The following is a 27,607-nucleotide window of genomic DNA, read 5'->3' on the forward strand; positions in this document are numbered from 1 at the left end:
GGACCGCTCTGGAGTAAAGGGGAAACGTGGAGGCTTAGCTGAAGCATGAGACCTCGCTGAGATTACGGGGGATGATCTACAGATTCATTTGAAGGGATTATTAGGGAGAATCCTCGTTTACAGGATGAAGGAGGATTGAGCTGCTGGGTGCGGGCTGGAAGGGTCTGCTTTAGTCGTTGGACAATAATGACCAGGACACACGCAGGGGGGCTGCTGAGCGATGTGCCAGGCACAGCCCCCGGGCACCTTCCCTCCCCTCCCCGCGCTCTGCCCGCCCTGGGCTCGCCTCCTTTTCCGCACTTCGCTTTCACTTTCTTCCCCAGAGCCCGACCTCCTTTAGAAGACCAGCCCCCGGCGCCCTGCTGCGTGAAAGCCCACCACCCAGCACCAGCTGGCTTCTAGGGGGTCTGAGCCCCCTTCCCTCGAGTTAATCTGCTCTCACAGGGTCCAGGCCGCAGGGCACTTTATCGTGATGGGTGCCCCGGCTGCCCTGGGAACAGCTTCCAGGGCAAACGGATGAGAGCGTTTGGGCCATCGGGACACAGGGTGTGAGGGTGCCGCCACTCCACTCGGACCCCGCCCTGGCCCGGGCCCACCCGCCGCCGAGCGACCGCCAGAGCTGCTTCCCAAACAACCGCGTGTGGGTCGCCTGGGTGAGCGTCACCAGGCCCGACCGTGACGGCGGGAGAGAAGGGCCGGGCCTGGAGGGTGCGAGGGTCCCTGCCAAGGCGGGGGTCAAGCGGGGCAGCCCAGTGGGAGCTGGAACGTGGTGGCGTGGACGTCAGTTAGACCTTAACTTCTCGCTCTGCGTCCAGCGTCCCTCCGACCTGCTCCTGCAGCAACGCATAGGCCCGCTGCAGGGCCTGGTACTCCATGGTCAGCTGCCGGAACCTCAGCTCCGTCTCCTCCTTGGCCAGGCCCTGGAGGGGCGCACGGAGACACAGCGTTAGCCGGGCCTCTACCGGGGACCCGAGAGGCAGGCCCTGAGCCCTGGGATGAAAGGCCGAGCCGGCCGATCCGAGGCCAGGGCTCGGCTGGGGCCCACCTGCCAGCCAGGCTGTCCTGAGCCGGGGACCCTGCATTCCTGACCAGGCTGCCCTGAGGCTCCGCTCTGCCAGAGCGTGTGGGGAAGGGACCTGGGCCTTGTGAAAGGCTTAAAGCTGAGGTCTCTCCTTCCAGGCTCCCTTCCTGCACAGTCACCCCTGCTGCCTCCCCCTGGCTGGGATGTCACTTGCTGCCCCAGGGAGAAGGCGGGGGGCTGCTGGCCTTCAGAGGAGAGCAAGCCATGTCCAGGAGTGACCGGACGGGAACCCTAACGGGCCCAAGCTCCCCCAGGCCCGTCCTCACTGGCGGCAGCTGTGCTACCCTGTCCTGGATCTCTAAGCGGGTTCATGGTCGTGGGGCCATCCGCCAGGATCTGCCAGGGGAGGTGTTTCCCGCTGCACAAAATCGTGGGTTACTGAGGGTTACAGCCAGTGAGGGCCGCCTCCGGGGAGCAGTCGCCTGACCCCGACCCTGCCTGCCTCTGCGCCGCCCGCTGGGCCTGTCCAGAAGCTGCCGCGGGAGGGTACCTCCTCCAGGTCGTCGTCTGGGGTGCACGGGGTCTGGTCTGTCCTGTCCGTTTGATAAGAGATGGAAGAACCGTCAGATTCCAGGGAAGCCTCTTCATCGTATCCAAAGAAGGTCTCCACGACAACCGGCTTCTGACCAAAAGGGACGGTGTTTTAATCCAAACCCAGACCAGCTGCCTGGGCGCCCCCAAGCGCACTCCGGCCTCCATCCTGGACCGCCCACGCCCCACACTGCTCGGGCCGCTCGGGCCGCCCAACCTCGGGCCAAGGGGGCCACCATCCGGGCTGGCGGACAGCAGAGTGGGACATGGCCCTCCTAGCGGCCTTTCTAGGGGGCAGACAAGCCCATATTTGTGCCTAAGGAATCTCTAACAGCCTGTATGGGGATCACCGTTGGTTGTTCCAAAACCAAACCAAAAAAAAAACCCCACACATTTTGTAAAAAGCAGGACACAAGTTAGGTAGGTCCTTTGGGAATGTCTCCCAAATCTCCTTTAATAAAAATCTCAGAAAAAAAAAAAAATCTCAGGTTTATCAAAAAGGATTGTGCAGGAAAGAAACTATCCCAAGTCTTCAAATTCCCTAGGGGCGCAGGGGCGCTGGTCTGCCTGGGAGAGACCCAGGCGCTGCCGCCCGCGGCCCTGGCCCAGGCGGGGAGCGTGTCGCAGCTACCTTCTCCTCCTCATTACTGTGGTGAATTCGCATCTTCTCTTGGAAATTTAAAGGAAACAAGGTTCGGTGTTTAAATTTAAAACATAAAGAGAGGGCTTCCCTGGTGGCGCAGTGGTTAAGAATCCGCCTGCCAATGCAGGGGACACGGGTTCAAGCCCTGGTCCGGGAAGATCCCACATGCCACGGAGCAGCTAAGTCCGTGCGCCACAACTACTGAGCCTGCACTCTAGACCCCGTGAGCCATAACTTCCAAGCCTGCGTGCCACAACTACTGAAACCCGCAAGCCTAGAGCCCGTGCTCCTCAACAAGAGAAACCACCGTAACGAGAAGCCCACGCACCGCAACGAAGAGTAGCCCCCACTCGCTGCAACTAGAGAAAGCCCACGCGCAGCAACGAAGACCCAACACAGCCGAAAATAAATGAATAAATAAATAAATTAAAAAAATATATACATATAAGGGGAATACTTACTTTGGGTCCTGTTTTGGTTATTTCATAAGAACAATTTTTAGAAATAAGAAAACCATTTTCTTTTCATATCTAAAGGAAGAGGTTCATTCCTATTAAGCGGCTTTTTAAAATACACGTTTCATGTACTCGTTTACCTTGGGGAGTTTTGCCATCTTCTTTCTTTGTTTCCGATATCTTAAAAGCTTATCACGCTCCTGCAAAAAACCAGTTGAGGAGATTTTTTTGAGTAGTTGAACAGCTCTGTCAGTTTTAAATACACAGGTTAATATTTCCGAGTCGTCATCTGAATGGACCGAGGGTGACCTTGAGGCTGGTCTATCGCCTGCATCATCACAAAGACACTGCAGTGAGGTCTGCTCAGGGCAGTCTGCTCTGAGGGTTTGGATGGACCATCTTTGCAGCTCGGGCTGGAATAGGAACGGCAGGTTTGGGTGTCTCTGAGCTCTCGTCTGGAGCTTCCTCCGCTGTCTGGGATTGGGGCCCTGCGGGGCAGGGGTTAGAGTGACACACACATAAATGGAAATTCGAGAAAGACGGAGGGCCCAGCCCCTCTCCGCTCTCCCAGGGCAGATGTCCACAGGGTGGCATTCACACGGTGGAGGCAGACCTCGCTAACACGTGAGACCAGTGGCCCTGTTCTCTCCAGGGAGCTAGGCTGCATTTATGGGGCCATGAGGAAGCCAGCCAGGCCCAGACTGGGGTCCATGCGGGGGTGGAGAAACCCATGGCGGGGTGAGTGTCCCAGGGCTGGAGGGGGAGCCAGCTCTGGATGAGGCATTGCCAAAAGCCAACTGGGGCGTTGGCCGTTTCCCTGCGTGACCCTGCTGGGTGGGCGTTCTCAGTCCCACGGCAAAGCCTCTGGGCAAGCGGTGCTGTGATCATAAAACCCACCCGGGGAGGGGGTGGATGCTCCTATCCGGGTGGGGAGGAGCCACTGGCACAGGAGGGCTCTGGGGACAAAGGCCCAGGAAGTGGGACGAGATGCAGGAGAGGACGCTGAGTGGCACTTACCAACATGCTCTTCACGTAGCCGGCCGTCTCCAGCGTCTGGAAGAGAGAAGGCGCGTGGAGACGTGGGAGCCCCCGAGCCCCGCAGGCCCCCAGAAGCCCACTGCTCTCGCCCACCCCCTGCCCTGAGAGGGAGGGTCTTACCCGGCCCTGGCCCTTCCTCCCTCCCTAAGCTGGTGCCCCCAGGGGCGCCCGGGACCCTGCAGGGGCTCAGGGTGAGTGTGCGTCTGCGACTGCTCAGGATGCGGTCTCTGTCCTCCTCCCCTCGTTCATTCTTATTGTGGGGGTGACGGCCACTGGTCACCGAAGGGGCAAGAGCTCTGACCTCAGGCCCTGTCAGGGAAGGCTGGGTGGTGAGACCCCATCTTGCCCACGGGGTGGGAAGATGCCCCGACCCATCTCAGTTACTTCGGAGGTGATTTCAGTCACGGAAGCAAGACAGACCAGCGCTCCCTGGCCCTGCGCCATGCCTGCGACAGGACACAGAGCACCGCTGTCCCCTCTGCTTCCCTCCCCCTGCCCCCGCCCAGGGCACAGAACGACCAAAGCAGCTTGTTCTGATCTGACCGTGGAGTCAGTCAGTCAGGGTCCCAAAAAGACGCAGAAGATGCCCTGATGAGGGTTAACTGCAGGAGGGTCCGTGGAAGGACTGGAAGAGCTGTGCCGGGGCTGGCCACAGGGGGAGGGCTACGTAGATGGAGGGTGGGGCCCCCTGGAGAGATATCCCCACACCCCAAGCCCCAGGCCTGGGACTGCGGCCTTATTTGGAAACAGGGTCTTTGCGGAGTGATTATGTCACGGACCTTGAGAGAAGACCATCCTGGATTAGGGTGGGTGGGTGTCCAGAGAAGAGGGTAAAGGCCCCAGGAAGACAGCTGAGGTCAGAGGGGTGTGGCCGGCGGCCAAAGACCCGTCCTCCCCGACACCGTCTGCGGGAGCGCGGCCCCGCCAGCGCCCTGACTTTGGATCCCACCCCCAGTGCTGTGAGAGGCCCGGGGCCAACACAGGCCCTGCTGCTGCTCTTGAGGTCGCAGTCCCGAGGGGGGAGGGAAGCAGAGGGCTTCAGTGGAGGGGGCGGGGGAGCGCCTAGAGCCGACCCTGCGGGAGGGTGTCCCGCATCTCCAGCAGGCCCCTCCCAGCCCCAGGCGCAGGGTGCCCTGTGGGCAGCAGAGCGGGGAGGGGAGGGGACAGGAGCGCGGCTGGCGGGCGGGCGGGGCGGTGCCCAGCGGTCACCTTGGAGAGCTCGTCTATGAGGTGTTGCTGCTCCAGGATCTGCAGCTTCAGGAAGTCAACCTCTCTTTCGTCCTGGCTCTGGTCCAGGTCGTTTAAGGAACTGGGTCTCCTTAGGATGCCAGCTCGCTGTCTCTGAAAAACCAACCAGACCACACGACGCGACATGTGGGCTGAGGGGGCCCGACTGGTGAAGGGCGGCTGCTGCGTCCCAGCAGCCCTGTCACCAGCCACCCGTGGGCTGTGGGTGGACGGCCTCCTTGCCGGCGAGCTCCTGGTCCCACAAATGCCCGTGAGACCAAAGGCTTGATCTTGTTACCAAACCTCGTGTAGGAGAGGCTGGTTACACGGGAGCGAGGCCCCTTACCATCTCTATGTTCTCCTGGGTGATAAATTTTAACTTGTTCTCCATCCGACGTAAAGCGTGGGACAGATCTTCGTTTTTCCGAGTCAGGCGTCTGTTTCTGTCCAGCAACGGCTTGTACTGACTTTCAGCTTCCCTTAGACGCTTCAACTGAAAGACAAAATAAATCATACAGAGTGATTTTTACAAGCGTGCAGAGAACCAGCAGTCTCCAAACAGAGGCGGTAAAGTGAGCAGAGTAAGCCTCAGCTTCCACAAAGGGCGGCAGCCTCGGGCCCGCGCTCTATTCAGCCCGTAAGAGCTGCGGGAAGCAGCCCGGCTCGTGACCCTTCGGGGCCCCTTGGGGAGCTCCCACCCCGGCAGCATGGGTCACTGGGGAATTTCCATGGCCATAAGGACTAATGGTGAGGGCGCCGCTGAAGGGCGAGGTCCTCACATGTTCCCGATCACACGCGGAACTGAGGATACTGTGACGCAGGGCAGGGGTCAGCCAGCCAGCTCCTGAGGCCTGCATCTGGCCTCCCACCTGATTTTGTTAATAAAGTTTTATTGGAAACAGCCAAGGAGCCTGGACGCAAGGCCCACCCGTCACCCTCATTCCTCCTTTCCGCAGGGAATTTTGGAAGAGGATGCCTCAGCTCCCCCTGCACAGCAGCCACAAGCCCACAGAATCCAGAGGCCCCACTGCCACGCACCAGCTCGTTCCTCTCCTCCGACAGCAGGGCATTGCGGTCCTCGAGTTTCCGGATGATCGCGCTCAGCTCCGCAATCTTAAGTTGGAAACGCCGAGCATCCTTTTCATCCAACTGCTGTTCCTAAAACAAAAATCAACTGCAAATAACTGTTCCTAGACACAGACGCAAAAACCATTGCAAATCTCAACACACCACAGAAACCAAGGCACTTCTGCGTCATGCTCGCCCGTGATTCCGAACAGCTGGGGGTGGGTGTGGACCCTCCCGGGGGCCGGCAACCGCTGCTTCGAGCGCCGTGGGCACAGCAAACTGTACGCTGGGGACAGGATGTAGGAGCAGGTATGTCCAGAAGTATCCAGGTGTGGGGGCCAGGGCATGCCGATGCAGACGCCGCAGGTTTGCGTGACGCCGAGAAAACCCCGGAAACCAGCACCACGCTTCATGTGGCCACTGCCGGCTGCAGCTTTCAGGAGGGGGGCCTGCCCTGCACTGCAGTCAGGGCATAATTTTCCTCGTGTTATAACGTGAGCCCAGGAAAAGGTGTTCCACTTAGACCTTCAGAAGGGGGTTTCCCAAGAAAAGTGGTCCCTCCAATTTAGTTTCTAAAAGGTCACTTCGGGAACCACTAGAACTTGATGGAAAGATCAAAGAAAACATTTTGATCTGGCTTCGGAATTTCCCTGGAGTTAACGGAAGCTATCGAACGCCAGAGCAGGAGCTGGTTTTGATCCAGTTAAACCACTTATAATAAGATTATAAAATGTCTGTGCTCTATTCTCGAAATGTCACTGTCCTAGGGCTGGCTCGGCTCAAACGCGGTTCTGTCCTCCAAGCAAACAGACACGTGTCCAGGAAGGACTGAGGAACGGTTCCTCATTCAGCAGGTGCAGGAGAGGCGAGGGGGCAGACCTGGAAGGACCGCATCGAGGGTCCGTGGAATTTAGACTCCCTCCCGGATTCCCGGAACCCCTCAGAGGGCTCTGAATCAGGAGCGGCCGAGAGGAGACGGATGGTGTCCCAGCCCCTGCACTGCTGCCATGCAGCCCAAGGAGCAAAAGCGGCATGGGATGCGGAGAGCGGCGGGCGACTGGTGACGGGAGCGGCAGAAGCCACTGCGGGAGGCTCACAGCCAGAGGGGGGCGAGCAGAGGCCCGCCCTGGGCCGCGAGGCAAAGCCCACGTGCGCGCGGCGATGGGGCGGCCCAGCCGCAGCTCCCGCCAGCGAGGGCAGGGACCCTTCGCGGCCTGGGGCCCGGCGGCAGCCGAGGTGGGTACAGCTAAGCCTGACGCCTCGGGCAGGGCCCGTGGGAGGGGCCACAGGAGGGCTTGTGCTGTGCTACGTCACAAGGAAGGGAAGAGGCGGGAGTCTCTGGGCCCTCTCAGCCAAGCCAGCGAAGCTGAGGGTCCCTGTGGCTTGCGGGCTGCAGACACGGTCGGTGTCGCCAGGGCAGGAGGGCTTGGGCTCTGGACTCCCCAGGGAGCTGCCCGTGGGGCCACGAGCCACGGGCAGTCGTGTCTGTGACTCTGGGTCGCCGGGCCAAGCATGGGAGGTGCTTACAGGGCTTCCCGAGTGGTCTGAGGCGTCTCCTGCACCGCTTGCGTGAGGAAGCTCCCGTCTGGGGCTGCCCAGGTGCCGATCGGTCTCTTTGACCTGGGACAGCTGCTCATCTAGAGCCTCTTTCTGGAGCTGAAGTCTCTGAGCATGCCCGGCTTGAACCCCTAACTCTCTCTCCAGCACGAAGACTGCTCTGTCTTTAAATTTTATCTCCTCCATCTACAAGGAGAACAGAACACAATCACACACGCAGGCAGGGTACAGATCTGCAGTTACCATAGAAACAGGTGGAGTGGCTCTCGCACAAGCGTCAGGAGGGGCACCGGCAGCAGCAGACCCGAAGCAAAGCAAGTGGCCCTGGACCGCGAACCGTGCCCCGCCGCCCAGGCCTCACGTGACTCCCCAGCTCACACCGAGCTGGGGGAGCCGAGGACGTCTCCACCACACACCCCTCCCCAGCCTCCCCGGGGTCCTGGCAGGACTCCCCTCTCCCAGGCTGGCCTGCGGGGACCCCTTGTCCGGCAGGGTCTGGAGAGGCCACCTCTACCCTCTGCCTTCTGTTGCACGTCAGGCAGAATAGGGGCACCCCGTTTCCTGTACCCCGTCAGTAGGATGAGCAAGGTCTGTGTTAAAACGGGCGGGCTGTGAACACAGAAGTAGGAGCCGTGGGCCCAAAAGCCCTTTCAGCCTCTTTCCCGCTGCTCTGTGGGCGCCTGGCTTGGGAAGGCTGGACGGTGTGTAGGGCCAACGTGCGTGTCCTCCCTTGGCTCCAAGGTGTGGGTAGAAAGCAGGGGCGCTGCCTGACTGCTCGCAGGCAAAGCCACATTTTTAATTCAGCTTCCTCTGGGCTAAGGCTTGGGGCGGGGGGCCCCTGGACAAGCAGGCTCCAGACGGGAGGACAGGGTGCCCAGGGAGTCTGGTGGCTGTGAGGGGTCTGAAGCCCTGCACACTCTCCCTAAAGTGTCAACCTCCTGATAGCTGCCAGCCCTTCCAGACACAGCTGCTCCTGGCCTCTGGGCCCCTCCTAGCTGCCACCGGGGCGGCCCTGACCAAAGCGCAGGCCACTGCCCTGGGGAGGGCCAGGCGTAACGGGCCCCGTGCGGCCCATTCTTTAGACAGACGGGCTCGGGTGCTGGGGGTGTCATTACAAATGGCACCAGATTGACAAGAAGCCTCGCTTTAAAACATATTTCAAACAGCAGAGCAGGGTAGGATATCCTGCTGCTTTTTTTACTGTTTAAGGTTTGAGTAAGTTAATAAATCAGCCGTCTGCTGAGGTCAGCTTGGAACAAAGAGTAGAGATGTCTAATCAGCCCAGATCACAGAATTCACAGGCCAGCGACGCACTGAACAGAAGAGAAGAAACCCTTAATTGCTAAACTCCCATTGCCTGGAGCACACAGCGAAGTGGAAAGAGGCAACCCATTCAGTTAGTGGAAACAAAGAGGCCGGTGAAAATAAAGTCATATTAAGAAGCAGCTATGTTCTCTGGTCTCACATTTACAGTCACACAGACTCTTTAGAAACATCACTTTTCCGTCATCAGGAAAGGTGAGAACAAGTCTCCACTCTCCCACCTAAATCAGCTGTTTAAGCAGGTCGTTTGGACCAGGGAGCCAACCTCCCAGGGAAGTCACTGTACGTGCCACGTAACGTGGCCACGTTAGCCGGTCCACCCTGAGGTAGAGCTCCGAGATCTGCTCACCAAGGAAATGCGTGCCGCTGCTTCCACCCCACCGAGGGGGTATCTGATTTCTGAAGATGGAAACTCCGCTAAGATCCCAGGGGCCTCGCACTCAGCGTCTCATTGCGCCCGACATGCCAAGGGTCTCAGCCAAGGGCACATTCCTGCATCTCCCGGTCCCGCTGCTTTAGACACAGAGGTCCGTCCGTGAAGGAGGTGCGTGTGCACCACGGGCACGCCCAGCCGAGGGGAGACACGCTCTGTCGGATGCACGGGGCCCCCACCTCACTCAGGGGGCTGCTTCCAGCTCGGGGAGCACATTCAAACCCGGGTAACGGGATGGCCAGGGAAGCCTCGGCGGGCGGCCGCGGGGAAGCTGGGCTGCTCTCCTGACCTGCAAGCAGCGCCGTGAAGAATCCACGCCCCCTCCCAGCACGGCTTTAACCACTCTAACGAGCTGTCCAGACAACTGGGGGCAGGTAGCACCACACACCATAGGTTTTTATGAGAAAGGTGAAATTGGAGCTGCCTGTACTTCTTCGGTTTTATAGAATTTTTAATAACCACCTGAGCTCGTATTTTAGCGAATGATCGGCAGACATCCCCCGATTCCACAACGACGCAGCATGAACGTGCCCGAAGCTGCTCCTGGGGCCCAGAGTCACACCCCCTCCCCGCCTGCTGCAGCCCAGTCCTTAGAGTGTGTCACCAGCCAGGCGCGGCTGGGACGACGGGGACGCACCTGAGCTCACAGAGGAAGTCAGAGCGAACCACCTCCTTCCCTTCCACGCTGACAGGGTGAAAATTTGGTCAGGAGCGCCCCCCGCCCCGGGACCGAGTCTCTCCAGGGTCGCTGTGCACCTGGGCACGGCTAACGAGGTAGCTCCAGAGCCTCCTGGGGCTCCAGACTTCCTTTCTATAAGATCCAGGGATCCCTAAAAACCACAGGCCTGGGCCTCGGCAGGGAGGCCCCAATCCTGCAGTCACCTCCTGAAACCCCCGGGCGTTCCAAGGCGAGCCCCGCGGTGAGAAAAACCTCTGAGCCCCGAGCCCTTCCTGCAGCCCTGCAGCCCACCCGGCTCCGGGCCTCCCTGTCTCTGTCTGGGCGTGCCTGCCGGCCGCCGCATCCCCACCCTCCAGGAAGCTTCTCCTTGAGAGCTCTCTGCCCTCAGGGGGTGCCACAGCCCCGGCCAGCACCCAGGGTCCCGGGGTCAAAGCAGGGACCTAACTCTCCACAGCTCCCCGGCCCTTCCCCGCTGGCCGGCCCAGCCATCCTTCTCGTGCCCACGCCTGGCCCTGCGGGGGCCCTCAGCCTCACACCTCACCAGGGCCAGCCCGCCGCCTGCTGGCCTCTCTGACATGGCTACAGCCTCCCCTTCAGACCCTGTGAGCCACACTCAGAAGACCCCAAACTGGCTGGAGCCACAGGACAAGGGCTGGAAGAGCTGGGACAAGTGGGCAGGGGCCAGGCCCCGAACACCAGCCGGACTGACCACGATGCTGCAGGGGAGCCTCCTGCTTTGGGCCACTTGGGAGTTGTTGTGTTCTTTGCAAAGTGGCTGCCCCTTGTTGAGGTCCCCTCCCTTCCTCCCCGGGCTGGGCTGCCAGCGAGACCCGTCTACAGGCGGGGCTCCCGTCCCCCAGGGTGCAGGGAATTCAGGCCCCAGGCTCGCTACAAGCAGCACTGTCGGCAGGGTGCCCTTCGCTCGGGGCGCCGGCCACACGAGGACGCAGAGGCGCGGACCTCCCTGCACGCTCCTTGGCTTCCCGGTCGGGCTGCCCACGGCCCCTGCGCTGCGGCCTTGTGCCTGGGCTGCCGAAGGCCCCGGGCTGGCCTTCACTCGGCTGCAACCCTGTCTGGCACTGGCTGCTGCACAGCCGCCCCTGCGGTCACACATGCCCTGGTTCGGCGTCCACATGCCCTGGTTCGGCGTCCAGCGCTGGGTGGCGCATGGGGAAGGGGGGCTGCGTCTCCCCCAGGCCAGCGCTTCCCTGAGCACTGGTGGACCTCTGACCTTCCGGAACCACGCGCCTTCCTCCCAGACCCAGGGAAGTCGTCACCACGCCCCGGGATGGGCCAGTGCCACGGCTGGGGAAACAGCAACTCTTTGTCTGACGTTTGTAAGAAACTGGGATTGCCAAACATCTTCCAAGGGAATGGCAGACGGGGCCTCTCTGTGCAGGAGCCCTGGGACCCCGACGGCCGTCAGCACGGTCATCCCTGGGGCCGTGTCAGTGAACCTCGCTGCACCGTGGCTGTGCCGGGACCTGGGACCACGTCCCTCCTCTGGCCCGCAGCGCCCTGACCACTGCTGGCCCTGCACTGTGGCTTGGGGCCAGGCCCTGCCTCTGGACAGCCCCCAGCCCGCCTCTCCTCCAGACCAGGCCCCTTCCTCAGACCTGCCCCCAGGCCCCTGCGGTGGGGCCTCCTCTGGACCACATCTTCTACCCTCCAGTTCTGCTCTAGCCCTGCTACCACTCCCTCTCTTTCCAACCCCGCCTTCTCTGAAAATGCCCCGGAGCCCCCATTCCCAGCCAAGGCCGCCCATCCCCCCGGGCTGGGGCATCACACTTGGCCTCAGTCATGGTCAATTCAGACGTGTCTGCACAGCTGGGCCGGGTGTTACCCCTGAATCCACAGCCGGGTCTAGGGGCCAGGATGCTCTCACCAGCTAGAGCCTAAACGAGAAGGCCGAGGAGATGCTGGGCCTCGTTAAGCAAGGGGGCACCATGGGGGCAGCACCGCAACGGAGAAAGGGCCCTGGCAGAGGCTTGGGCCATGATGCTGGGCTCGCGGGTGGCGGGAACTGGTGCTCACTGTGGCCCTCGCTCTGGGAGCACCTCCTGTGTGTTGGGCGTGTGGCTGAGACTTCATGTGTGCTTTTCATTATTTGCTTTACCTTGCACAAAAACAGAATATTGATATGTACTGAAATATGCGAAAGCTGTTAATACAGCAGGTCCCAAGAGTTCTTATCACCAGGAAAACATTTTGTAACTCTTCTTTTGGTTTTTCTTTTTATTGTGTCTCCATGAACTGATGGAGCTAACTAAGCTCATGGGGGTAATCATTTCACATATATGTAAGTCAGACCACCGTCTTGTACACTTTTTAAACCTATACAGTGATGTATGTCAATTGTACGCCATAAAAACTGGAAACAATTATTTTGTATATTCTATAACATGGCTGGGCTCTGGGAATAGTAGCTGAGGTGGATGGGGGGCGCTGGGTCCTGATGCCGGCGGCCAGCACCTTGTGGACCGGCTTCCAACAGCGACACCTGGTGGAAGGGGCGGGAGATGCAGTGGGTGGGATGTGACCCCACCGCCCATTTCCTCCCCGCTGGGCTGAGACAGACGCGGAGCTGTGGGACTCTTGGCGGGGTGGTCTCAAAAGGGAAGTATTGGTCTTCTTGCTATCAGGCATGTATATCTTCAATGATATACACATGAAAGATATATATGTGTGAAATATACACACAGAGACGTATATACACACACATATATATACACGCATATATTGGGCACCTGGTCTCTGGAGCCAGGAGGATGCGCCCGATGAAGTTCCCGACCCACAAAGCGCGACGCTTTCCCAGACAGTGCACAGCTCGGGAATGTCAGGAGGGCCTGGGGCCCCTGACCATCAGCCGTGGGCCTCTGGTCTCGCCTCTCTGGGTCCAGTGAGCTCACAGACCGCAGAACCTGCCGGTTATGGAGTGTGGGACTCATGCCATCAAACACTAGCTGCTGCCTGGCTTGAGCTTAACCTGGGGCTGTGAGAAGGGGAACCTTTCAGAAAGCCCTTCCAGGAAACGGGGGTTCCTCTGCAGGTGCCTTGTTCTGGCCACGCTGGAACTGGGAAGGAAAGCTGGGTGGGTGGAGGGGAGAGGACTGCGGCCTCCCCGGCCCTGGGGGGCGCTGACTGTGGTGAGTTCTGAAACGCACCCGGCTGTTTTTAGCAGCCTGGCCTCTCTGCAGTCTGCAAACCAACAGTAGGGGTGTGAGGTGCGCTGTGCAGGGAACCCTGCCCGAGAGCGAGGCCGAAGCCATGCCTGCCCCTTGCCCCTGCTGCCCGCGCCCCGCGCCCCGCGCCCCACGCCCCGCACATACCAGCCGGCGGATCTCCCGCTCGCACTCCTTCTTGATGCGGGAGATCTCCTCCTGGTGCAGGTGGTACACGCTCCTGATCTCCGCGGCCTTGACCTTGTCGGCCTGGGCGACCACCGTCAGCGCCTCCTCCGCCTGCTTCTTGGCCCCCTTGAGCTCGGAGATCTCCTGCTGCATCCTCACCTTCTCCACCTCGAAGCCCTTGCGCGCCTCCTCCTTGGCCTCGGACAGCAGCATGGCGCGCACCTTGTCGGGGGCGCTGTCACGCAGGGCGTGCAGCAGCGCCCGAAGCCGCTGGTTCTCGCTGTCCTTGACCTTGGCGAGCCGCAGCAGCTCAGCCTCGTGCTGCCGCAGCAGCGTCTCCCGCAGGGCCTGCAGCTCCTTCATCTTTTCCTCGTGCAGCTTCGTCTTGAGCTCGGTGAGCAGGACGGCGCTCTTGTGCTGCCCGTGTTCCCGCAGCTGCCTGAGCTCCTGGCTCTTCTCCCTTTCCACCCGGCTGACCTGCAAGACCAGTGCAATGCCCACTGTCCGCGAGCCGAACTCCACGTTTGCTGAAACCCAAGTGCAAGTTCTGGGAAGGCGGTTTTTCTTGCAAACTTGGGAGCGACCGTCTATTCGAGAACGGCTCATTAAAACACGCCTGGACGACAGAATCAACCCTTGTCGGTGGACAGCATGAATGTGCACCCAGAGGCGTCAAGCCTGGAAGCCCCACTGGCCCGGAAAGTAAAACCACAGTCACACGGGCCCCCGGAAACCTGCGGTGCACGGGAGGGTGAAACCCTCGCCTCAAATGAATCTGCCAAGGAACGGGCACAGCCCGTGGGGAGCAGGGCGGGTGCGGGCTCCTGCCCTCCAGATGGCTTCGGCCCCTCCCCCTTCAGCCCAAATAAAGGGATGTCTCACTTACCTTCTGTGACACTCTTGGCAAATGGAGAAACCGATCTAGGCAGCTGTACTGTCTGTCTACATGATGTCTGATGTCTAGATTTTGGGGGACACTCACTGTTTTTTTTTTACTGAATGATTTATTTCCATCCGAAAGCTCTGACCTTGGCTGAATGACCCCCCCACACACCATGTGGCATGAAGCCGGCGCTCAGACTCTATTTAGGGAATGAAAGAATGGCTGGGATCCGGATTTGCCCCGGGTCTATGTGGGGGGCGAGGGGCAGACAGGAGGAGCCCGGCTGGAGGCACACCTGAGTGCACAGCCCTGCCACCCTTCCCCAGACACACCAAGGGTGCCCTCCGCTTCCTGCCAGAACCCTGAGAAACGCAGCCCCCTACAGACCCCTCACACTCAGTGTGTCCAGAGGGACGCTTCCCTTCCCCCCACCAGCCTCAGAGGTCTGTGTTCTCAGTCCAGGCACCTCGAGCGGGGCTGTCATCCTCGGCTCACGTCACCCCAGTCCCGTCAGCGAGTCCTGCCACCACCACCTGCAGGGTGCACCGTGTATCTGTCACCTCCCTGGCCCCCCCCCACGGCCCGCAGGCCTCCACTGCCTCCTACCACCCTTCCCCACCACCCACTCTCCACGGAGAGAGCTCAGGAAGCACAAAGCTCGCCACTCTGGTCCCCGCGTGAGCCTCTTCTCCGTCCGTCTCCCGGTGCATTGGGAATAAAAGCAGCCCCAGCCCCAGCAAAGAGGGCGCCACCTGCAAGACCCCGTGCCACCCACGGGGCACATCCTTGCGGGAGAACGAGGCACGGGCCGCGGCCCCGCTCCGTGGGGACTCACGCCCTGCGCTTTCTGTTCTCCCACCGCAGAGGCGTGTAGGCTCTGACCCCACGACTCTGGACGTGCGCCTGCTGCCACCCTCCTGGCTTGCTCTGCCCGGCCCGGCCCAGCTTCAGCCCCGAGTGGTCTCCTGCGGTGTCGGGCGGCAGCCTCTGCAGCCTCCTGGGGTCAGGAGCTCCCGGGGCCCCTGCAGCGACCCCGTTACTTTGTGTCACTGTCTCCACAGCAGTCGTCACTCCCGCAAGTGCCTTATTTCTCTCTCTCTGTGGCTGAGCCGTCTGCCTTCCCTGCCAGGGCCGTGGCCACCTTGTCCTCTGTTATTTCCCCCTTTAGAGCAGACCTGGGACGCTGACTCCCTCAGCTGGTGCACCCCAACGGGCAGTCCTATTGTCCAGTGGGGTTTGGTCCCGAGCCTTCCCTCAGGATGGCTCAGACCCTGCAATGCTTGCAGAAACTCTAATAACCGGGGCCCCTGACAAGTCCCCAGCGGCACACGGGGCACCGTGAGCGCCGGCCCAGCTGTTTGGGTTTCTGCCTGGAGAACTGGGCTATTGCTGAAAGCCTCGAGCAGACAGATATTTATTCATCTTCCATTTAAGTGAATCTCCCTTTTGTCCAGTTTAAAGTTCAAGACACCCAGAAAAGCAAGATTTGGACGGGGGGTATTTCTCAGTCGTGTGGGCGTGGTGACTCTCTAGGAGAGCCCACTGGTGCCATTTCAGAACCTGCTCAGGGCGGGAGGTGCTGCCGTCCCTACAGCGGGTGGGGTGCGGAGGGTCGGCAGAGTGGGTCCTGAAGCTGGACGTGGTGGAGTCAGAAGCGCCACCCGCATCCGAGATCCAGAGCCCAGCTCCTCTCCCCTTGATGGATGACGTAACACCCACCTTCAGGACACCCTCTTGGATGGGAATCAGCAGAGAAACGAAAACTGACGTAGCATGTATCATAGAGGCGTGTTTTGTGTTTTGTTTTGTTTGGAGCAGAGAGAGAGACATCAGCAGAACAGTTCAGGGTTAGATGGGGTTTAACCCTCTGAGCTAAGCTGTATGCAGTGAAAACGGAGACTACGCCCGCCTGTGGTTACCCTTCGGTCCAGTGCCCGTGACTCTGCTGTGGGACAGGTGTCTGCCACAGCCCACATCAGACTTGCACGAGAGGCCTGGCTAAAAGTGAGCCGACACGGGGCCGGCCTCCGGGCCTCCCAGCCTCCCTGCCCATCCCCGCAGCAGCCCCGATGCTGCTGGAGCAATTGGCTCTGACAGAGCCAACAGCACGGCTGGGCTCCCTTTGGAACCCCTGCCTCCACGACGGCCACCGTGGTTACCGGAAGCTGGAGAGGAAGATCTGGCAGCTGAAGGAGAGGAGAACAAGCAACACGAGTGAGGGTCCCGGGAGACGCTCTGGGGCTGGAATTGGTGCTCAGCTGGGCTCGCTCACTTGCAGTTCTGAGCAAAGGCACTGACCACAAGGACCAGTCCGGTGGCTTCCTGGAAGCCCCGCCAGGAGGCGCCCGTGAGTGCACTGGCACTTGTCTCTGCCACGCGCTCACTGTTCCTCTCCTCTCTGAGGCTCCGTCCACTAAGGGGCGGTGAATTCCTTCCCTTAGTGTCTGGGCCGAACCGACAAGCTCCCCTGGCCACGGAGACCGGCTGATGGCGGGCACGCAGGGTATGCACAGCTGTGCAGCTCCAGCGGGTGGAGGGGGGAAAGGGCTCATGGCCCCAAATAGCACTGAAAATTGAAGATGGACCAACATGACCCGGATCCCTGAGCTCAAACAGCTTCTCCATGACACAGAACTTTTTAGGAGCTCCCAGCAGCTCTGTAATAACCTCGGCCTCACTGTACCCTCCTCAGAGGCTGGAAGTAAGAAAAGCACAGGAACCTGCTTGCAGACCATAAACTCCTGCAAATAAGCACCAGTTTTTATCATTACCTTTCAGCACGTTTCCCCCCTGCTGCCTCGTTCACAGGCTGGCCTGTCTCTTTTCCCTCTCAGAGTGAAGTTCACTTTGGTAAGGGGAGGGGGCGGGGAGTCGGAGGGAAGGGGGGGGAGGGGGACGATGGAGGGAGGGGGGGTTTGTCGTCAGGATTCCTCCTCCATGTGGAACCCTGTCTGCTCCACAAACCTGCATGGGAATAAACAGCTTCTCCTCCAGACTCCAGAGTTCTCACTGAGCCTCTCCTAGAAATGAGCCCACAGTCTCCGACGCAGAGAAGACTTTTTCTGGGCAAAGACGCTTCAGGCAAGTGGGTCTCACCTTGACTGCATGGCAGCACCAGGGAAGCTTTAAAAACACGGGCGCCTGCATCTCACACCCCAAAATGATGACATATTGTCATGGGGCAAGGGGTGGCCTGGGCCTTGGGACTCCTTTTACACTTCCTGTCCAGGTGAGTCTGAGGTGAAGCCAAGGAGAGTCGTCGTGGCTCCACCCCTGGGGTCTAACACGAAGTCTGGGGAGAGCTGGGGGGGCTGCGGGAACCCCAGGAACTCGGGGCCAGGCCCATTAGGCCCGCCGATCACCCCAGAGAGGCCCCAACACACACACACCATGCACGTACGTACACCTGTCCTCACACATGTACATGTGTGTACACACGCAGATGCGTGTACATTCACACGCACACATGGGCTGTGGAACCCTAGCTGCGGCGTGCTCTCTGGGGCTGTGAAATATGTGAGAAGGACAGTTAAAACCAGTTGTTCCTCGGCATCCAATAAAAGGGTTGAGGATGCCCTCCTCCCACTCACGTCTGCCCGGAAGCGGGTCCCGTCCCGTGAGGCCCAGCAAGCCCCTCTGCCAGGTGAAAACAGACGGCAGCCGACCGTACGGACTGGCTGGACGTCCGGATGTGCTTCTGATGGATGCTCAGGGTCAGCCCGTGGTGGAGGCCCTGGTGCTGCGGCCCCGTGTGAAGTGGGAGTGATGGGGGCTGGACCAGGGCCCAGCAGGCCACCACGGGCCTGGGACTCTTCAGGGGCAGAGGAGGGGGCTCCAGACAGCATCAGGGCAGACCTGGAGACTGGACAAGAACAAGAACCTTGGGGCTGGAGACGGGGGGACACTAGCGAGTCCCACATGGGGCCGAGGCAGCCTTTTCCCAGCGGGTGGGGCGCCGGCACGGCGGGACCCCATCCAGCCGACTAGCCAAATGGCTCAGACCTGCTCTTAGAAAGAAATGGCCCAGGCAGCTCGCAGGTCAGCCGTTTCAGCAGCAGTGGACACCGCCGTGCTACTGTCCTTGGTCAAGACCGGCTTCAATGCTCAGGCCAGACCACAGCCCCCACGAGGATGGACCACGCCCGGCTCGTGACCAGCACAGACCTGGCACAGAGCAGGCGTCACAGAACAGGGTGGCCACACGCACAGTCCTGACCGGGACGTCCCTGAGAGTGACGGGCAGTCGTTATGGCGGAAGGACAGGGCCTGGGGACACAGTCCTCCACCGACAGATTGCTGAGCAGAACGGAGATGCTGTTTGTCAAGTTTGTCAGATGTTATTCGTGAGAAGAGAAGGCGTCAGAGTCAAAGTACGGCTAAGAGCTGAGACTGTGCTGTGGCTGATGTAAGTCGCAGAGAGAAGGTGCATCTCTTTAATGGCAGTGTCGGACCGGCCACAGGCGGGCCCTGCACTCCACGCTCAGTGCCGGGCAGCAGGGTGCGCCGGGCACTGCGGCCTAGAGCTTCGTGCCTCGCGGTCCCAGGGCTCTGGTGCGGTCCGTGCAACACCCGCTCTGGGTGGAAACGGCCACCACTTGTAACGCCACAAACATCTGGAGCTCTCAAAGGCCAGTTAACAAACGTGCGGGGCCCTGGAGACAGCTCAGGGGCCTACAGAAGTTTAAGCTGAATGGATAAAAGAGTGCCCTGGGAGGGATCCTAATTCATTGCTCACAAGCGATTAGACACATCACTTTTCTACCAGCAAGGATGTTTTCCTTCCTTAAAAAACTAAAACTAGAATTACCATACGACCCAGCAATCCCACTACTGGGCACATACCCAGAGAAAACCATAATTTAAAGAGACACATGCACCCCAAGGTTCATTGCAGCTCTATTTACAATAGCCAGGACATGGAAGCAACCTAAATGCCCATCGACAGACGAATGAGTAAGGAAGATGTGGCACATATACACAATGGAATATTACTCAGCCATAAAAAGGAATGAAATTGGGTCATTTGTAGAGACGTGGATGGATCTAGAGACTGTCATACAGAGTGAAGTAAGCCAGAAAGAGAAATACAAATACCGTATACTAACGCATATATGTGGAACCTAGAAAAATGGTACAGATGAACCGGCTTGCAGGGCAGAAATAGAGACACAGATGTAGAGAACAAACGTATGGACGCCAAGGGGGGAAAGTGGCGGGGGGCAGGGGGTGGTGGTGGTGGGATGAATTGGGAGATTGGGATTGACGTGTATACACTAATAAGTATAAAATGGATGACTAATAAGAACCTGCTATATAAAAAAATAAATACAAATAAAAATCCAAAAAAAAAAAAAAGGATGTTTTCCTCTGTGGTCTTACTTCTAGAAACATTATCTCCTGCCAACCTCCAACGACTGCTCTACAATCGGGGTCCATTTCAGGAACAGACACTAGAGCAGAACCCGCAGCCCCGCCCACGTCGGATGGTCTTCTTGGTGTTGCCCCTCCTCCTCCCTGGCCAGGTGCCCTGGCCCAGGTACGTGTAAAGACGGGACAAGGGCACAGTCCCACTCCTGATTCACGTGTAACAGAGCTTCTCTCTGAATAAATGGACGCGACCCCTGACTCCCCAAGAGTCTCATGCTTCCTGGCGCTGTGAGTTGCCTGTGGTCTTCCGCATGTCAGGCCAGGTTCCTGAACACTTGGTCCTGCTTCTTGGTCTCCCAGGTTATCAGGGGAGGGGGAGGCATTCTTCCTCTGGCTCATTATTTTTTTCGGTGTGTTCTTTTCTACAGTGTTTTTGTCTACAGGGTCCCAAGTGGCTCTGTCCACAGAGGCGAGAAGTCGAAGTCTGCGGCCTGCCCCCTGGAGCTGTTGCGAGGATGTAGCATTTCCGTGTGGGTGTGGGGGGAAGGGGTCTCCCACAGGAGTTTGGGGCATAACTGGGATTTGTGGATTTGGAGATCACTCCCGTGTTATCACACCCACTCGTCTCCAGGGACAGGGCGGCCCCAGCCCCGCGTGCACATGGCCTCCTGCTGCTGGCGTGGAATCCTCCCGCTGCTCTGTCTCCCCCTCTCGGCTTCCCCGCTGTACCCCCTCCTCTTTGTGAAACAGGCAACATGCTGGCATCTACATCACCCACCTCACTAGCTTTGGAAAGACAATGACCTTCACGCTTTTTTCGCATGACTTACGGTAACAAATATGCTGACCCGGTGACCAGGACATACCTAGTCTGAAGGCAACTGTCAACCAAGTTCATGGTCCCCTGTGGGTCTCAGTCTCTCTCCAATGTCCTGGTCCAGACGGTACATTTTTAGGCCCTTCCCACCTGCATGGCCCTCCGTGGCCTGACCCCTAGGCCACCTCTCCTGACGCTCTTCCTGGCCGCCGGTTGCATGACGGGAGCCCCCTTCGTTCCCACCTTCACATGTCGGCTTGGAGGCTGTAACCCCGCCCAGCTGCCCAGTTCTTGTTTCTTGCATGTCTCCCTCAACCTGGACGTGGTCCTGGGGGCAGGGTGCTCAGTACGTCCTTCCTGCGTGGCCGTCCATGGCCTGGAGCTGGGGGGTGGCTGGACTTCAGCACAGGGTTCTCCCCACGGGGTCCCCTCCTCCCAGTTAGGACGAGTGTGCTTCGTAACAGCAGGTGTAACGCTTGGGTGTGTCTGCTCTGTTCCTCACACACGGTTCCAGGCCAAGCTGGGGGCACGGCTTGTAGGAGGGACTGAGGGGTGCAGGCAGCAGGGGCTGCTCTGTGCCCAGCCTGGAGCCGGAGCCTCCTTGAGCCTGTGACGGAGACACGGGGGCATCATGTCGCTTTGATTCCTTCTTCTTTCACTTCAAGGATCCCAGTACTTCCCCCCCTTTAATACAACGTGGAGATAACTTAGACGGAGCTTCCGAGAGGCTCTCCCTTGGAGCTTCTCCCCGCTAAGCTCCTCCCTCTGTTCAGAAGGGTCTCCATCCGAGGTGGCCCCACTTATCTCCAGCACCCTGGCAGCAGGAGAGGCCTGTTTTCACTGAAATAAGTTCATTCTTTGCTGTCGAGTATCCATTCCTACACGTCCCCCTCGGTGATGAACTAACCGTGGGCCTGAAATCCGCAACGCTTAGCCCGCGGCTGCCGCGTACGCTGGCGTCTCTCTGTGCTCCACAGGGACCTTCTTGACCCTGGAAACCGCAACCTGCAAGACGAGGTGTTGAGTCCCTAATAAGGAAGAGGAGGCAGCTGGCGCCTGGTCCTGGGGCCGCCTTCCCCACCCCTGGGGCACGAGAGCCTCCACCCCTGTTCTGTCCAGCCCCTTGGGGGCCAGGGAAGGGTCCCTCCGGCCGTCCACCCACTTCCGTCATAAGGTCCAGAACCAGGCCCTCCTCCTTGGGTGCTGCAGGAGCATCTGGAATGTGTTGCAAACTGGACGGAAGGCTCCGAGTCCACGGAGCTGGCCGCACACATTTGTCCTGCAGTTGTAACAATGACGTTAACACGTGCGAAGACTTCAGCAGGGTGGCGAGGGGGGACGCTGTTAGCATTTGCCGTAAAGATCGAATTCGCTTCTTATTCCCCCCTTGGCCAGGGCGTAGGCACCACCAACCCACCGCGTGTTTGGGGTAAAGCGTCCGTCTCTAGACCGCGCAGACAGAACTGAGGAGATTCCCCGGGAGCTGCCTGTGGTCCTGGTGCAGCCCTGCTGGCGGCCACGGCAGGAGACGCCCTCCCGGGAGAGACTCCAAGGGTAACACAGACGCATCTTCTATTTACTGGACTGACGGTAGGGAGAGGAGGGAAACGCAGGCAAGAACCGGAGAGGAAACACGGCAGGCAGTTCCCACGCCGTGTGCGCCCTGCGCTGGGAAGGAAACCAGGCGCTGCTCCCAGCTCACCGCCCATCGGGGAATGGAGTGATGGAAACCGAGGACCCCCACCCTGGGTGCTGCATCAGGGTCACTGAGCACCTCCCGTGAGCTGAGCCCCTGTCTGAGCCCACATCCCCATGACCGCTGCCCCGTGGGACCAGCGCCATGGCTCTCGGTCTCAGGGAGGCCCAGGCCTCCTGGTGGGTGTGGGGCAAGGCCGGGCTCGGACCCAGGACCGTGCGGGGGAAATAAGGGCGGGCAGCGGGTCTGCCAGCTTCTGGCTCATCCACCTTCAAATCCAAAATGACAGCACGTGCTAATGCCGGGCGGCAGGTACCTGTACACACGCGCGCGCGCACACACACACACACACACACACACTTCTTAAAATCTAGAATGTTGGGACTCCCCTGGTGGTGCAGTGGTTAAGAATCCGCCTGCCAGTGCAGGGGACACATGGGTTCGAGCCCTGGTCCAGGAAGATCCCACATGCTGTGCAACAACTAAGCCCGCGAGCCACAACTACTGAGCCCACGTGCCACAACTACTGAAGCCTGTGAGTCACAACTACCGAAGCCTGTGCGCCACAACAAGAGAAGCCACCGCAATGAGAAGCCCGCATGCAGCAGCGAAGAGCCAACACGGCCAAAAATAAATAAATAAATACAATTAAACACAAATCTAGAATGTTTTAGATGATGTCTGGCTGGGAACGTGCAGGTCTGGCTGGGACGCACCAGTGGGAGCCGGGAGGCCAGGCGGTGGCAGGTAATGACGCGGGGGCTCAGAGAACGTCCTCAGGTCTCGTGGCCGGGCCTCCGTTCCTGGTCTGCCTGTACCCCTGCTGTTCCTTTCCACGGCCCCCCCGCACCTGCTCTGGGCCGGCCACAGGCCCGGAGGCTGAACAGAGAAATGAGGGGTCGTTACCTACTACACCACCTGGGTGTGTCTTTCTGCAGGAAGGCCAGCGCTCCCTGGGATGGCACGTCCCGCCTCGGCCCCTGGGGCACTGTTCCCTCCAGCCCACGCTCCAGCTCAGCCAGGAGGCGGGGGAGGGGGGCAGAAGGGCCGGGGAGAAGACAGGGGGTAGCAGCAGGACCAGGGGGACTGGCAGCTACCCTGTGGGGAGGTAGCTCTCGGCAGCGAAGCCCAAAGTGGAGGCTTCAGAGCAGCCGGGGCTCGGAGAGCTCAGTTCTGCAGAAGGTGAGGCCGTGGGCCTGTGGAGTTTTCCCTCTCTTCTTTTTTTTTTTTTCAGTACGCGGGCCTCTCACTGCTGCGGCCTCTCCCGTCACGGAGCACAGGCTCCAGATGCGCAGGCTCAGTGGCCATGGCTCACGGGCCCAGCCGCTCCGTGGCACGTGGGATCTTCCCGGACCGGGGCACGAACCCGTGTCCCCTGCATTGGCAGGCAGACTCTCAACCACTTCGCCACCAGGGAAACACTCTTCTCCTTTTTCAACTGAAGTATGGTTGCTGTATAATATTATCTAAGTTACAGGTGTACAACACAGTGATTTGCAATTTTTAAAGGTTATATTCCATTTATAGTTATAAAATATTGACTATATTCCCTGTGCTGTACAATATATCCTTGCTGTTTATTTATGTTATACATAATAGTTTCTACTTTTTTTTTTTTTTTTTTGCAGTACGCGTGCCTCTCACTGCTGTGGCCTCTCCCGTTGCAGAGTGCAGGCTCCGGATGCGCAGGCCCAGCAGCCATGGCTCACGGGCCCAGCCGCTCCGCGGCATGTGGGATCCTCCCGGACCGGGCCACGAACCCACGTCCCCTGCACTGGCAGGCGGACTCTCAACCACTGCGCCACCAGGGAAGCCCTAGTTTGTACTTCTTGATCCCCTACCCCTATCCTGACCCTCCCCTTTGCCCTCTCCCTACTGGTAACCACTAGTTGGTTCTCTACATCTGTAAGTCTGCTTCTTTTTTGTTATATTCACTAGTTTGTTGTACTTTTTAGACTTCACATATAAGTAATGTCAAATGGTATTTGTCTTTCTCTGTCTGGCTTATTTCACTTAGCATAATGCCTTCCAAGTCTATCCATGTTGCTGCAAATGGAAAAATTTCATTCTTTTTCATGGCTGAGTAATATTCCACTGTGCATATATGTACCACATCTTCTTTATCCATTCGTCTGTTGACGGACACTTAGGTTTCCTCCATATCTTGGAAATTGTAAATGATGCTGCTATGAACATTGGGGTGCATGTATCTTTTCAAATTAGTGTTTTTGGTTGTTTTTTTTTTCAGATATATACCCAGGAGTGGGATTGCTGGGTCATATCGCAGCTCTGTTTCTAGTTTTTTGAGGAACATCAATACTGTTTTCCACAGTGGCTGCAGCAATTTGCTCTCGTGCCAACAGTGCACGAGGGTCCCTTTCCTCCACACCCTCACCAACACTTGCTGTTTGTGTCCTTTTTGACGATGGCCTTTCTGACAGGTGCGAGGCGGTGTCTCCCTGTGGCTTTGATTTGATTTCCCTTAGGGTTAGAGATGCTGGGCAGCTTTTCACGTGCTTGTTGGCCACCTGCACTTTCTCTCTAGAAGAGCATCTATTCAGTTCTTCTGCACATTTAAAAATCAGGTTGTGTTTTTTTTGATGTTGAGTTGTACGAGCTGTTTATATATTTTGGGTATTAACCCCTTATTGCTCATAACATTTGCAAATATTTTCTCCCATTTAGGAGGTTGTCTTTAGGGTCTTGTGTTTTCAACAAGAGTCACAGGAAACTCTGATGCACAGTGAGGTCTGGAAACCACAGCCTAAGGGGCCTTAACTAGAAAGAACCACAAGCAGAGGTAGAAAAGATATGAGTCCTTTTCTAGCCGGGGCAACGAGGGTGCCTGTAGGAAGGCACGCTGACAGGCTGGTGCGACCAGAGCAGCCCGCACTCGGGCAGCAAACCCAGCCCAGCGTGGATTCGACGTGGATCTGAGTCCTGGAGCTTCCAACTGCGTCCACCTCCCTGAAGGGCCCCCTGCACTCCCATGGGCCCTGCTGTGGTCACTGTCGCACTGCAATCACACACGCTCTTGCACGTGTGGCCCAGGACACGCAGACAGGGGTGTTCACCGCGGGGCTGCCGCACGTGCTGGACCATGTGAGTGGGATGAAGGAACCCTCGGGAGTTCCAGCCTCCCAGACACACGGTGAGGGGAAGAAGAAAAAGGGACTCAGAACCGTGTGTCATTTATGCTTTAAAAAGAGACACACAGGTGCGTTCAAGAAACTGTAACTGGAACCCCTCTGGGAGGTGACCCGGGGTGTGGACCCAAAGAACAGAGGCTCCCTGATGCTGGGCCTTTTCTTCTCTTCCTTTGGAGTTTTGAACCAAGAGGTTATATCATCTTCTCAAAAGACAGTAAGTACACCTTGTATAAATAACAGGGCCTCTGACGCCAGGCCCAGGGCTCTTGTCTGCCACCAGGGAGAGCTGCGAGCTCCGACCCGGCCAGACTCGGCCTGTTGGCCAGCCAGGGGCCGGCACACGCCGCCTTGGACTGCCGCAGGATGGATGGGTTTTGATAAAAGCTGCACGTGGAATACGTACGATGCTGCTGTAAATGGTGGACAGAATCAGGAGATTCCGGCAAAAGTACTCTTACTTAGTGATTTCTATCACGTGGCGTTTCTTTGCATTGAAAAGACAATTGCTATTATATTTTTACCCAATAAAACAAAGGGTTTCATTATCATTAGGTTCCTAACAAGTCAGCCCCTCTTCTCTTTCATCTGCAAACGGGGGAAGGGGAGGGTCAGAGTGATGTCTGAGGCTTGGCCTCGCAGCCCCTACAGTCTGGTCAGGGCAAGATGCTTGGAGCGCCCACGTGCCTCTAGGGCGCAGAACAGATGCTCTCTGCGTCCGGGGACAACTCGACAACTCTCCATCCCAGGCCACTGATGTTCGTGCCTTTGCCCCGTGCTCCAGCCAGGCAGCGTGTCGGGGCCCCCTGGGCTGTCCTTGCTGGCTCTGCGACCACCTGGCACAGAGCAGGTGCTGACACCGATGCTCTCCAACTCCCTGGGTCCTCACCATGGGCACTCAGCAGGCTCTGACTCTCCTGCAGGCCCAGCGAGGTGGCCTGGCCGCGGGAGCGGCCACGTGGTCACTGTGACAGCCGCCTTCTAGTGTCCATGCTGGAGGCCCTGCGCCCGGAGCTGTCTCTGTCCCCTTTCACAGAGCAGGGGACCTAGGAGGGAGGGAGGTGAGCGGGACCGGCCGGCACGCTTTTTCTGTAACGGGCCGCGCACGTAGTCTTTCAGGCTCGTGGCTCAGATGGTGCTGCTGTTACTAACCTGATGTGTAAGCGAACGGGCGGGGCCGGGTCCTAACGACTCACCTACTAACGATGGAGTCTGAACTCATCTCACATCACAAAATGCATCCCTCGTGATTTAACCAGGAGGCTGCCAAGCAGCCGGCCCCGCCTCCCGTGACTCCCTCCCTGACCGGGCCTCCCGGGAGGGCAAGGCTGAGGGGCCGTTACGCCGGCCAGACCACAGCCAGGGACCTTTCAAACCCTCCGGGAGAGAAGCCCGCCCTGGCGTTCTCCCCTCCCCACGCCTCCCTCTCTGCAGACTTTCTCTTCTTTGCATCTCCTTCCCAAGAGCCCATGTACTTCCTAGTGGCTCCTGGGTGGGGAGCGAGGAGAGGACAGAGGTAACAGAGAGGGAGGGAAGCGTGGGTCAGGGGACGGCCCCCCGGGCCTGGCCTGGCACTGAGAGGGGAGGGCATCCTCTGACCAGGACCCCCTCAGCCGCGGCAAAAGCCCAGCCTTCCCTGCAGGCTGCAAGGACCCGCGAGGGCTGGGTGTCGGGGCAGGGGGTCATCACAGGGCTGCCCTGGTAGGGCCCGCTGGGGTCTGGGACTGACGCTTCCAAGTGGGTCGGTTACGAGAGCTGCCTCCCAACACCTGGAAGCCTTGAGCCCAGGGCCTGGCTGTTTGCTTTGGGGTTGTTATATTTGGGTGAAATTCCACTGTGAACAGTTCAGGGGGAAGCGGCACCGTTCCAGGGACGGTGTGGTTGGACAAGGCCCCTCGGTCCACACGCTGAGGACCAGGGCTGCTCCCGTGGGGTCAGGGCACGTCCGCACGCTCCCCTGTGGGTCTGGAGCCCCCTCCCCAGCGCTGTCTGTGCTCCCGAGCTGCCTTGAGAGCCGCTGGGACCCGGGGACCACCTGGGCTGGCACATCTGCAGAGACCTGGCTCCACCCGCTCCGGGCAGACCCTGGGGGCCCAGAAAGGCGTGGCGAGGCGGTGGGGGGCGCGGGGGGCCCAGGAAGGCGTGGAGAGGCGGGATGGGGGGGGGCGCGGGGCCCACCTTGCTCTTCTCCTGCTGCAACTCGATCTGGATCTCGGTGAGCTTGGCCCGCAGCTCCTCGTTGGCGGCCTGCAGCGCCGCGAGGACCTCTGCCTTGTCCCCCTTGCTTCGGCCGCCCGCGCCCTTCTTGGACAT

At 59.1% G+C, this 27,607-nt stretch overlaps 1 protein-coding gene across 19 annotated transcripts in view; it reads right to left on the reverse strand.

The window, feature by feature from the left end:
* The window catches only part of JAKMIP3 (Janus kinase and microtubule interacting protein 3), a 42,750-nt gene extending 15,143 nt beyond the window's left edge, over positions 1–27,607 (reverse strand). For 3 of the 19 annotated variants that reach the window (XM_065894650.1, XM_065894655.1, XM_065894649.1), the window contains exons 1-10: positions 27,473–27,607; positions 13,365–13,862; positions 7,571–7,786; positions 6,014–6,127; positions 5,322–5,468; positions 4,958–5,089; positions 3,728–3,763; positions 2,851–2,910; positions 1,572–1,700; positions 792–920 (exon numbers count right to left, since the gene is read on the reverse strand). In XM_065894650.1, coding sequence (XP_065750722.1) covers positions 792–920; positions 1,572–1,700; positions 2,851–2,910; positions 3,728–3,763; positions 4,958–5,089; positions 5,322–5,468; positions 6,014–6,127; positions 7,571–7,786; positions 13,365–13,862; positions 27,473–27,607 — 1,596 coding nt within the window. Of the gene's footprint in view, positions 1–791; positions 921–1,571; positions 1,701–2,850; positions 2,911–3,727; positions 3,764–4,957; positions 5,090–5,303; positions 5,469–6,013; positions 6,134–7,570; positions 7,787–13,364; positions 13,863–27,472 lie in introns of all 19 variants that reach the window. The other 16 variants (XM_065894663.1, XM_065894659.1, XM_065894658.1 and 13 more) reach the window with 11 other exon arrangements.

The sequence above is a fragment of the Phocoena phocoena genome, chromosome 16 (genome assembly GCF_963924675.1).
Source record: "Phocoena phocoena chromosome 16, mPhoPho1.1, whole genome shotgun sequence".
In the NCBI taxonomy this organism is placed as follows: domain Eukaryota; kingdom Metazoa; phylum Chordata; class Mammalia; order Artiodactyla; family Phocoenidae; genus Phocoena; species Phocoena phocoena.